General features: G+C 41.1%; 1 protein-coding gene across 1 annotated transcript in view; it reads left to right on the top strand.

Annotated features, from left to right (window-relative positions):
• Positions 1-13,201, top strand: part of Khc-73 (Kinesin heavy chain 73) — a 785,588-nt gene that overhangs the window by 475,305 nt on the left and 297,082 nt on the right. Inside the window, exon 19 of the mRNA XM_071670193.1 lies at positions 6,973-7,131. Within this exon, the coding sequence (XP_071526294.1) occupies positions 6,973-7,131 (159 nt within the window). The remainder of the gene's footprint in view (positions 1-6,972; positions 7,132-13,201) is intronic.

The raw sequence follows: 13,201 nt of genomic DNA, 5'->3' as shown, positions 1-13,201 counted from the left end.
ATACCATCCAAACCTGCTGCCTTGCCAGCTTTCATCTTCCACAAAGCTTTTACTACCTCTTCTCTGTTTACCAAATCATTTTCCCTAACCTTCTCACTTTGCACACCACCTTGACCAAAACACCCTATATCTGCCACTCTATCATCAAACTCATTCAACAAACCTTCAAAATACTCCATCTCCTTCTCACATCACCACTACTTGTTATCATCTCCCCATTAGCCCCCTTCACTGAAGTTCCCATTTGTTCCCTTGTCTTACGCACTTCATTTACCTCCTTCCAAAACATCTTTTTATTCTCCCTAAAATTTAATGATACTCTCTCACCCCAACTCTCATTTACCCTCTTTTTCACCTCTTGCACCTTTCTCTTGACCTCCTGCCTCTTTCTTTTATACATCTCCCACTCATTTGCATTATTTCCTTGCAAAAATCGTCCAAATTATGTATATTGTATATTTTATTATGAAAGCCAGGCAAGGCAGCAGGTTTGGATGGTATTGCAGTGGAATTTATTAAAAAAGGGGGGTGACTGTATTGTTGACTGGTTGGTAAGGTTATTTGATGTATGTATGATTCCTGGTGAGGTGACTGAGGATTGGCGGAATGCTTGCATAGTGCCATTGTACAAAGGCAAAGGGGATAAGAGTGAGTGCTCAGATTACAGAGGTATAAGTTTGTTGAGTATTCGTGGTAAATTATATGGGAGGGTATTGATTGAGAGGGTGAAGGCATGTACAGAGCATCAGATTGGGGAAGAGCAGTGTGGTTTCAGAAGTGTAGAGGATATGTGGATCAGGTGTTTGCTTTGAAGAATATATTTATTTATTTTATTTATTTATTTTGCTTTGTCGCTGTCTCCCGCGTTAGCGAGGTAGCGCAAGGAAACAGACGAAAGAATGGCCCAACCCGCCCACATACACATGAATATACATACACGTCCACACGCAAATATACATACCTATACATCTCAATGTACACATATATATACACACACAGACATATACATATATACACATGTACTTAATTCATACTGTCTGCCTTTATTTGTTCCCATCGCCACCTCGCCACACATGGAATAACAACCCCCCTCCCCCCTCATGTGTGCGAGGTAGCGCTAGGAAAAGACACCAAAGGCCCCATTCATTCACACTGCACCGAAACCACAATGCACCGAAACCACAGCTCCCTTTCCACATCCAGGCCCCACACAACTTTCCATGGTTTACCCCAGATGCTTCACATGCCCTGGTTCAATCCATTGACATCACGTCGACCCCGGTATACCACATCGTTCCAATTCACTCTATTCCTTGCACGCCTTTCACCCTCCTGCATGTTCAGGCCCCGATCACTCAAAATCTTTTTCACTCCATCTTTCCACCTCCAATTTGGTCTCCCACTTCTCCACGTTCCCTCCACCTCAGACACATATATCCTCTTGGTCAATCTTTCCTCAGTCATTCTCTCCGTGTGACCAAACCATTTCAAAACAGCCTCTTCTGCTCTCTCAACCATGCTCTTTTTATTTCCACACATCTCTCTTACCCTTACATTACTTACTCGATCAAACCACCTCACAACACATATTGTCCTCAAACATCTCATTTCCAGCACATCCACCCTCCTGTGCACAAATCTATCCATAGCCCACGCCTCGCAACCATACAACATTATTGGAACCACTATTCCTTCAAACATACCCATTTTTGCTTTTGGAGATAATGTTCTCGACTTCCAAACATTCTTCAAGGCTCCCAGAATTTTCGCCCCCTCCCCCACCCTATGATTCACTTCCGCTTCCATGGTTCCATCAGCTGCCAGATCCACCCCTAGATATCTAAAGCACTTTACTTCCTCCAGTTTTTCTCCATTCAAACTTACCTCCCAATTGACTTGACCCTCAACCTTACTGTACCTAATAACCTTGCTCTTATTCACATTTACTCTTAACTTTCTTCTCTCACACACTTTACCAAACTCAGTCACCAGCTTCTGCAGTTTCTTACATGAATCAGCCACCAGCGCTGTATCATCAGTGAACAACTGACTCACTTCCCAAGCTCTCTCATCCACAACAGACTGCATACTTGCCCCTCTTTCCTAAACTCTTGCATTCACCTCCCAAACAACCCCATCCATAAACAAATTAAACAACCATGGAGACATCACACACCCCTGCCGCAAACCTACATTCACTGAGAACCAATCACTTTCCTTTCTTCCTACACGTACACATGCCTTACATCCTCGATAAAAACTTTTCACTGCTTCTAATAATTTGCCTCCCATACCATATATTCTTAAAACCTTCCACAGAGCATCTTTATCAACTCTATCATATGCCTTCTCCAGATCCATAAACGCTTCATACAAATCCATTTGTTTTTCTAAGTATTTCTCACATACCTTCTTCAAAACAAACACCTGATCCACACATCCTCTACCACTTCTGAAACCACACTGCTCTTCCCCAATCTGATGCTCTGTACATGCCTTCACCCTCTCAATCAATACCCTCCCATATAATTTACCAGGAATACTCAACAAATTTATACCTCTGTAATTTGAGCACTCACTCTTATCCCTTTTGCCTTTGTACAGTGGCACAATGCAAGCATTCCGCCAATCCTCAGACACCTCACCATGAATCATAAATACATTAAATAACCTTACCAACCAGTCAACAATACAGTCACCCCCTTTTTTAATAAATTCCTCTGCAATACCATCCAAACCTGCTGCCTTGCCGGCTTTCATCTTCCATAAAGCTTTTACTACCTCTTCTCTGTTTACCAAATCATTTTCCCTAACCCTCTCACTTTGCACACCACCTCGACCAAAACATCCTATATCTGCCACTCTATCATCAAACACATTCAACAAACCTTCAAAATACTCACCCCATCTCCTTCTCACATCACCTCTACTTGTTATCACCTCCCCATTGGCCTCCTTCACTGAAGTTCCCATTTGCTCCCTTGTCTTATGCACTTTATTTACCTCCTTCCAAAACATCTTTTTATTCTCCCTAAAATTTAATGATACTCTCTCACCTCAACTCTCATTTGCCCTCTTTTTCACCTCTTGCACCTTTCTCTTGACCTCCTGCCTCTTTCTTTTATACCTCTCCCACTCATTTGCATTTTTTCCCTGCAAAAATCGTCCAAATGCCTCTCTCTTCTCTTTCACTAATAATCTTACTTCTTTATCCCACCACTCACTACCTTTTCTAATCAACCCACCTCCCACGCTTCTCATACCAGAAGCATCTTTTGCGCAAGCCATCACTGCTTCCCTAAATACATCCCATTCCTCCCCCACTCCCCTTACCTCCTTTCTTCTCACCTTTTTCCATTCTGTACTCAGTCTCTCCTGGTACTTCCTCACACAAGTCTCCTTCCCAAGCTCACTTACTCTCACCACTCTCTTCACCCCAACATTCTCTCTTCTTTTCTGAAAACCCCCACAAATCTTCACCTTCGCCTCCACAAGATAATGATCAGACATCCCTCCAGTTGCACCTCTCAGCACATTAACATCCAAAAGTCTCTCTATCGTGCGTCTATCAATTAACACGTAATCCAATAACGCTCTCTGGCCATCTCTCCTACTTACATATGTATACTTATGTATATCTCGCTTTTTAAACCAGGTATTCCCAATCACCAGTCCTTTTTCAGCACATAAATCTACAAGCTCTTCACCATTTCCATTTACAACACTGAACACTCCATGTATACCAATTATTCCCTCAACTGCCACATTACTCACCTTTGCATTCAAACCACCCATCACTATAACCCGGTCTCGTGCATCAAAACCACTAACACACTCATTCAGCTGCTCCCAAAACACTAGCCTCTCATGATCTTTCTTCTCATGCCCAGGTGCATATGCCCCAATAATCACCCATCTCTCTCCATCCACTTTCAGTTTTACCCATATCAATCTAGAATTTACTTTCTTACACTCTATCACATACTCCCACAACTCCTGATTCAGGAGTAGTGCTACTCCTTCCCTTGCTCTTGTCTTCTCACTAACCCCTGACTTTACTCCCAAGACATTCCCAAACCACTCTTCCCCTTTACCCTTGAGCTTTGTTTCACTCAGAGCCAAAACATCCAGGTTCCTTTCCTCAAACATACTACCTATCTCTCCTTTTTTCTCATCTTGGTTACATCCACACACATTTAGACACCCCAATCTGAGCCTTCGAGGAGGATGAGCACTCCTCGCGTGACTCCTTCTTCTGTTTCCCCTTTTAGAAAGTTAGAATACAAGGAGGGGAGGGTTTCTGGCCCCCCGCTCCCGTCCCCTTTAGTCACCTTCTACGACACGTGAGGAATGCGTGGGAAGTATTCTTTCTCCCCTATCCCCAGAGCTTTGAAGAATGTATGTGAGAAATACTTAGAAAAGCAAATGAATTTGTATGTAGCATTTATGGATCTGGAGAAGGCATATGATAGAGTTGATAGAGATGCTCTGTGGAAGGTACTAAGAATATATGGTGTGGGAGGCAAGTTGTTAGAAGCAGTGAAAAGTTTTTATCGAGGATGTAAGGCATGTGTACGTGTAGGAAGAGAGGAAAGTGATTGGTTCTCAGTGAAAATAGGTTTGCGGCAGGGGTGTGTGATGTCTCCATGGTTGTTTAATTTGTTTATGGATGGGGTTGTTAGGGAGGTGAATGCAAGAGTTTTGGAAAGAGGGGCAAGTATGCAGTCCGTTGTGGATGAGAGAGCTTGGGAAGTGAGTCAGATGTCGTTCACTGATAATACAGTGCTGGTGGATGATTCATGTGAGAAACTGCAGAAGCTGGTAACTGAGTTTGGTAAAGTATGTGAAAGAAGAAAGTTAAGAGTAAATGTGAATAAGAGCAAGGTTATTAGGTACAGTAGGGTTGAGGGTCAAGTCAATTGGGAGGTAAGTCTGAATGGAGAAAAACTGGAGGAAGTAAAGTGTTTTAGATATCTGGGAGTGGATCTGGCAGCGGATGGAACCATGGAAGCGGAAGTGAATCATAGGGTGGGGGAGGGGGCGAAAATCCTGGGAGCCTTGAAGAATGTGTGGAAGTCGAGAACATTATCTCGGAAAGCAAAAATGGGTATGTTTGAAGGAATAGTGGTTCCAACAGTGTTGTATGGTTGCGAGGGCCCACAGGCGTGGGCTGTGGATAGAGTTGTGTGGAGGAGGGTGGATGTGCTGGAAATGAGATGTTTGAGGACAATATGTGGTGTAAGGTGGTTTGATCGAGTAAGTAATGTAAGGGTAAGAGAGATGTGTGGAAATAAAAAGAGTGTGGTTGAGAGAGCAGAAGAGGGTGTTTTGAAATGGTTTGGGCACATGGAGAGAATGAGTGAGGAAAGATTGACCAAGAGGATATATGTGTTGGAGGTGGAGGGAACGAGAAGTGGGAGACCAGATTGGAGGTGGAAAGATGGAGTGAAAAAAATTTTGAGTGATCGGGGCCTGAAGATGCAGGAGGGTGAAAGGCGGGCAAGGAATAGAGTGAATTGGATCGATGTGGTATACCGGGGTCGACGTGCTGTCAATGGATTGAATCAGGGCATGTAAAGCATCTGGGGTAAACCATGGAAAGTTCTGTAGGGCCTGGATGTGGAAAGGGAGCTGTGGTTTCGGGCATTATTACATGACAGCTAGAGACTGAGTGTGAACGAATTATGTACATGTGTATATATGTATATGTCTGTGTGTGTATATATATGTGTACATTGAGATGTATAGGTATGTATATTTGAGTGTTTGGACATGTATGTATATACATGTGTATGGGGTTGGGTTGGGCCATTTCTTTCGTCTGTTTCCTTGTGCTACCTCGCAAACGCGGGAGACAGCGACAAAGCAAATTAGATATATAATGAATAATTTTATTATACCTAATCGCTGTTTTCTGCATCAGTGAGGTAGTGCCAGGATACAGACGAAGAATGGCCCATCCACTCATATACTTTCTGAAGTCTGCTTTGAACTTGGAGTGGTGTGTGTGTGCCAGGTTCTTTGGAAATCTTAACCCATTGATAAGATGCTATGGCTTCCTCCGGATATTTGAGCAACAGTTTTTCAGGTTTGCGTTACTCCTCTCCAGTCTAAGAATAATTAAAAGTTTGTGGTTTCCTTCTATGTATATATTTATTCAGACATATTTGCCATTTCCCACGTTTGTATGGTCGTGTTAAGAATAGAGGACCGAGCCTTAGAGGGAATATCCTCACTTGGCTCCCTTCTCTGTTCTTTTTTTTTTTTTTTTTTTTTTTTTTTTTTTTTTTGATTGGGCACAGGGGAGAAATTCACAAAACAGAAAAGTAAAGCTATAAAGTGTAGGGAAATTTTGAGCCTCAGTGTTGTGAAATGAAAGATCCATGAGGCAAGCAAAGGGTGATTTAGTACAATATGATAAGCACAAACACTGCCCATGGAGTGGAATTGATGGTAGAGATTGTTTTAAGTTTTAACAATTTTGGGGAAAGGCAGCAATAGACACTTGAGCTTCACAGAGAAGAAATAATGCAGGGGAGGAGGTTGAGAAATGGTGCTCAGATGATAGTATTTAGTAAGACACAAGGAGGAGCACATAGAACCTAGAGAAATAAAACCCAATATAAATAGACATATGTTGGGAGTAAATTGTTAAAGGTTAATGGCATTTCAGATGAGAATGCTTTGGAATTAATTTTTGTTCATGCACATTAAAAGCATATTGTGTTTGAGAGTTGAAGTGTGAATGGAGATGTTAGTCATGTTTGATGACTCTGTTTACAGATGGAAACATTAAGGAAAGCTAATTTTAGCGTAGAAGCTTTGTTCTTGTAAGATAAAATGAATGTGCGAATCTTTTGGAGTAAACTGAGAGGCTTTATGTCTTTGATCCATGTAACATAGACAAGAATTTAATTGGAATTAATACATAGAATAGTTAATTGTATTCTGTATTTATGACTCTATTTTCAGGTTTGCATCAAGCAGGCTGCAGGGCTTCCCCCTTCACTCTCCCATTTTGTTTTCTGTCAGTACCAGTTCTGGGGTCAGACAGAAAGTGAGGTTGTTGCTCCAGTTGTCAATAATGAATTTCCGGCAGCTCCAACATCCAAAGATTCAATGACATTTAAGGTTAGAAGTGAAGGTTTGCTTGAATAGAAATGACAAAACATTTAGTATTCAATGTTTTCTGTAGTAGACTTCATTTCCATAATGTTTAAGAGTGAAAACATGCTTATTTTATAAATCTTTCTTTACCATCTAGTAGCACTTAAGGAATATGCTTTTATATACTGCCTACATTTTCAGCTTCTTATATTATTATATTCTAACCATCCATCATCCTTACACAAAGCAGGACTTCACATCCTTTCTAACAAGATTCTTTCCTAAATTCTTTGTATGATCTCTGGTTACCCAGTTATTGTATTTAATGAAGTATTGTAATTGTACACCTGTTTGTTCTGTATAGTGGGGAAGATTTGCTTTTGTGGAGCCCTATCTCTTGGACATTATCTTATATCATACACCTTCATAGATTTATGTATGCTGGCTGAATTAACCTTGTCCTCAGTCATTCTGTTTCATTCATCTATCTGTCTGTCTATATCTCTAATGCCTGTTCCCTGTCAAACTCTCATTAAGGGGATAGCCAAAGCAAAAGACTCTCCACTTATCCCTGTCTTTACATGCCTCCCTTACATACACCTTTCCACCCATTCATCCCCCATATCTCCCCCTCCAGTATTCTTTCACTCACATTTTCATGTGTCACAGGTAATATTTCTTTCACACAAACACCCTTCATTGTATTATAATCCACTGTCTTTGTAAACAAACTGTCCTGCATTCTTTCCTAGACCCCCTCAGAGTACTACATATCATCCATTCATAAACTATAAAAGTACCTCTTTACATCTTTTTGAAAGTTTCTTGCCTAATTTCATGTTACTTTCTTTAATTGCCCCCTCCCCACATCCCTCAAAGAACTGTTCACTCCCCATGTCATTGATCTTTTTGGAAATCTTAAAAGTTGTGATCAGGTTACCCTTCATTCTTCTTTCTTCCAAGGTGGTCTAATTGAAAGCCTTTAACTTTTCTCTGTACCTTAGTTGTCATACTTTTGGTGCCATCTTTGTTTCCTTCCACAGGACTTTCTGTGTTAGCTGTATATGCTTATTGAAGGTGCAGGGAGCAAATGTGATAAATATTTTTGTTTTAGCCATATGTAGGATATGAAAAACTTGCCAGATATTTCTGTACCCATATACTTGAAAGCTGTCCTGATATTTGTCAGAAAACAGTTCGTCTCCTTTACCATTCTCCTTATGTGGGACTCTAGGTACAGGTTAAGGACAGTGTCAACTCCTAAGTCCTCCTCACATACAGAATCCTAAAGTTTATTTCTTTTTAGGCAATGATTATAGTTAGGCCTTCTTTCATTTTGTCCCATCCTCAGTATTTTACATTTTCTTGGGTTGAATTTCATCTGCCATATATCAGATCAACTTTGTAAGCTAATACAATTCTCCTCACTCTTCTCTTCAGTCATGACTTTTGCATCATCTGCAGACATATTCAGTTAGGAGTCCATACCTTCAGGCAAGTCATTCACATAGACCAAGAAGAGTAATGTTCCCAAAACAGAACCCTGGGGCACTACACTGGTGGCCTCCACCTATCTGAAGAAGGCTCCTGTGACATGTGTCCTTTGTGCCCTTCCACTAAGATAATCTTTTATCCATCGGAAGAGTCTTCCCCATATTCCTACCGGGTATTTCAGCTTCTTAATGAGCTTCTCATGAGGTACTTTTTCAAGTGTTTTTTGACATTCAAGATTTAGACAATCTACCTTCCATTTTGTCTGAATCAGCTTACTCATAAAAATCCAGGAGGTTCATTTCACTTTTCCTTCTTTCCTTAAATCAATGTTGCCTCTCAGCTAGGTAATTTTCAATCTGTAGAAACTCATACATTTGGTTTTTGATGAACTTTTCCTGTACCTAACAGACCACACTCTATAAGGGGACTGGTCTGTTGTTCAGCATCTCTTCCTGGTCTCCTTTCTTATTAACAGATATGATGTTATCCCTTTTCCATTCTCTTGGCACTTTACCTTTCTCAGGTGACATCTTGAACTTTATTTCAATATTTCAAGAGGCTATTTCTCTGTTGATGTTGTTCAGCTCCTTTAGAAAATTGAAGGCTGTAATCAGGTCACCCCTATCTCTTTCATAGTATTGCCAGATAGGGTGGAGGGGGGAAGTTGAGCTTTAATCATGGCACAGTGACAGGGTTAAGTATTTGCAGCAAACATTGCCGACTAACAGAAACTTTTATGCGTCTGTAAAGACTGTTATTTTTTAAAATTGACAATAATGCTCTCACAGAGAATGCTTAAGGTGCATGATATAATTGTAGGAAACATGATGCACCTAAAGCAAATTCTTTGATCATACTGTGTACTTGGCTTTACCATGATGACTTTGATGCTCTGATGATAGACATGAAACATGTAGAGCAAGGATGTACTACAGATGCTCTCCAACAGAAGTTCGAATTCCACTCCAACTGACCTTTCATGTCTCGAAATAGACGTAAGTCAGACATATGTCAGCATGGCATGTAGAATTCGTTTACCCATACAGCATTCTTTTATCCTACTCGTTTCTATCATGATTATCTTGCTTTTTATTAACCAGCTTTATTATATGATTATGTAGTTTCTTTTTGCCTTTTGTTAGAGATTCCTTAGTACACAGATTGATTCACCCAAACTTTCAAAGAACTTTTCAGCAGCTCCTTCGTCAGCACTTGCTGCTTCACCTGTGACTCGAACATTGTGCAAGCTATATCTTCTTTTGAATCTGTTGAACTATGAATTGCTGTGTAGTTCTTGATGTAATCCTCTCCCACTTGCTCCCTCAAAGTATCAAAAAGGCTTTTAACCATTGCCTGAATTGTTTAAAAGCTTATTGGTACATGTTTTTGAATTTGATCTTCCATCCACAGCATCATTTTCCATTCGGTAGATGGGCCCATGTCATTGCTTTGTTATTATTGTACACTTCCTACTTGCCACTGCTTCACTTATTTTTCTTTGTCCTTTTAAGTTGTGGAGACTGTCCAATTATTTGCAATTACATTAACTTTTTTCCTATTTTCCTACTTCATATTGGGTGATTACCTTCATTTTCAACTCCAAATTAAGTATCTTCCTCGGTTTCTTGCCACATCTATCATGTGATGGGTTTTTCCACATGCTTGTCATCTTCTTTGGGGTTTGATTCAACACAAAAATTAGTTTGATTCATTTGAATAATGCGCACTTACTGAATGGTAACTGAGAGAGATGCTGTGATGCACACAATGCCAGGATCACCTGACATTTACTGTCGTGCAATCACAGCCATTAGCACTGGCAGATGTATGACCAAGCAGTTTTTATATTTACTGCTCCTGAAACAGGAGTGGTGGGAGTATGTGATAGGGTGTAAGAAGGTAAACTCTAGATTGATATGGGTAAAACTGAAAGTTGTTGGAGAGAGATGGGTGATTATTGGTGCATATGCACCTGGGCATGAGAAGAAAGATCATGAGAGGCAAGTGATTTAGGAGCAGCTGAATGAGTGTGTTAGTGGTTTTGATGCACGAGACCGGGTTATAGTGATGGGTGATTTGAATGCAAAGGTGGGTAATGTGGCAGTTGAGGGAATAATTGGTATACTTGGGGTGTTCAGTGTTGTAAATGAAAATGGTGAATAGCTTGTAGATTTATGTGCTGAAAAAGGACTGGTGATTGGGAATACCTGGGAATACATAAGTATACGAATGTAAGTAGGAGAGATAGCCAGAGAGCGTTATTGAATTACGTGTTAATTGATAGGCACGCGAAAGAGAGACTTTTGGATGTTAATTTTCTGAGAGGTGCAACTGGAGGGATGTCTGATCATTATCTTGTAGAGGCAAAGGTGAAGATTTGTGGGGGGTTTCAGAAAAGAAGAGAGAATTTTGGGGTGAAGAGAGTGGTGAGAGTAAGTGAGCTTGGGAAGGAGACTTGTGTGAGGAAGTACCAGGAGAGACTGAGTACAGAATGGAAAAAGATGAGAAAAAAGGAGGTAAGGGGAGTGGGATAGGAATGGGATGTATTTAGGGAAGCAGTGATGGCTTGCGCAAAAGATGCTTGTGGCATGAGAAGCGTGGGAGGTGGGCAGATTAGAAAGGGTAGTGAGTGGTGGGATGAAGAAGTAAGATTATTAGTGAAAGAGAAGAGAGAGGCATTTGGAAGACTTTTGCAAGGAAATAATGCAAATGAGTGGGAGATGTATAAAATAAAGAGGCAGGAGGTGAAGAGAAAGGTGCAAGAGGTGAAAAATAGGGCAAATGAGAGTTGGGGTGAGAGAGTACCATTAAATTTTAGGGAGAATAAAAAGATGTTTTGGAAGGAGGTAAATAAAGTGCATAAGACAAGGGAACAAATGGGAACTTCAGTGAAGGGGGCTAATGGGGAGGTGATAACAAGTAGTGGTGATGTGAGAAGGAGATGGAGTGAGTATTTTGAAGGTTTGTTGAATGTGTTTGATGATAGAGTGGCAGATATAGGGTGTTTTGGTCGAGGTGGTGTGCAAAGTGAGAGGGTTAGGGAAAATGATTTGGTAAACAGAGAAGAGGTAGTAAAAGCTTTGTGGAAGATGAAAGCTGGCAAGGCAGCAGGTTTGGATGGTATTGCAGTGGAATTTATTATAAAAGGGGGTGACTGTATTGTTGACTGGTTGGTAAGGTTATTTATGTATGTATGATTCATGGTGAGGTGCCTGAGGATTGGCGGAATGCGTGCTTAGTGCCATTGTACGAAGGCAAAGGGGACAAAGGTGAGTGCGCAAATTACAGAGGTGTAAGTTTGTTGAGTATTCCTGGTAAATTATATGGGAGGGTATTGATTGAGAGGGTGAAGGCATGTACAGAGCATCAGATTGGGGAAGAGCAGTGTGGTTTCAGAAGTGGTAGAGGATGTGTGGATCAGGTGTTTGCTTTGAAGAATGTATGTGAGAAATACTTAGAAAAGCAAATGGATTTGTATGTAGCATTTATGGATCTGGAGAAGGCATATGATAGAGTTGATAGAAATGCTCTGTGGAAGGTATTAAGAATATATGGTGTGGGAGGCAAGTTATTAGAAGCAGTGAAAAGTTTTTATCGAGGATGTAAGGCATGTGTACATGTAGGAATAGAGGAAAGTGATTGGTACTCAGTGTATGTAGGTTTGCGGCAGGGGTGTGTGATGTCTCCATGGTTGTTTAATTTGTTTATGGATGGGGTTGTTAGGGAGGTGAATGCAAGAGTTTTGGAAAGAGGGGCAAGTATGCAGTATGTTGTGGATGAGAGAGCTTGGGAAGTGAGTCAGTTGTTGTTCGCTGATGATACAGCACTGGTGGCTGATTCACGTGAGAAACTGCAGAAGCTGGTGACTGAGTTTGGTAAAGTATGTGAAAGAAGCAAGTTGAGAGTAAATGTGAATAAGAGCAAGGTTATTAGATACAGTAGGGTTGAGGGTTAAGTCAATTGGGAGGTAAATTTGAATGGAGAAAAACTGGAGGAAGTGAAGTGTTTTAGATATCTGGGGTGGATTTGGCAGCAGATGGTACCATGGAAGCTGAAGTGAATCATAGGGTGGGGGAGGGGGCGAAAATCCTGGGAGCCTTGAAGAATGTGTGGAAGTCGAGAACATTATCTCGGAAAGCAAAAATGGCTATGTTTGAAGGAATAGTGGTTCCAACAATGTTGTATGGTTGCGAGGCGTGGGCTATGGATAGAGGTGTGCAGAGGAGGTTGGATGTGCTGGAAATTAGATGTTTGAGGACAATATGTGGTGTGAGGTGGTTTGATCGAGTAAGTAATGTAAGGGTAAGAGTGTGGTAATAGAAAGAGTGTGGTTGAGAGAGCAGAAGAGGGTGTTTTGAAATGGTTTGATCACATGGAGAGAATGAGTGAGGAAAGATTGACCAAGAGGATATATGTGTCAGAGGTGGAGGGAACGAGGAGAAGTGGGAGACCAAGTTGGAGGCGGAAAGATGGAGTGAAAAAGATTTTGAGTGATCGGGTCCTGAACACACAGGAGGGTGAAAGGTGTTCAAGGAATAGAGTGAATTGGAACGATGTGGTATACCGGGGTCGACGTGCTGTCAATGGATTGAACCAGGGC

Source organism: Panulirus ornatus, chromosome 14 (assembly GCF_036320965.1).
Source record: "Panulirus ornatus isolate Po-2019 chromosome 14, ASM3632096v1, whole genome shotgun sequence".
NCBI classification, from domain to species: Eukaryota; Metazoa; Arthropoda; class Malacostraca; order Decapoda; family Palinuridae; genus Panulirus; species Panulirus ornatus.
This window is presented reverse-complemented; position numbering and strand designations above follow the sequence as displayed.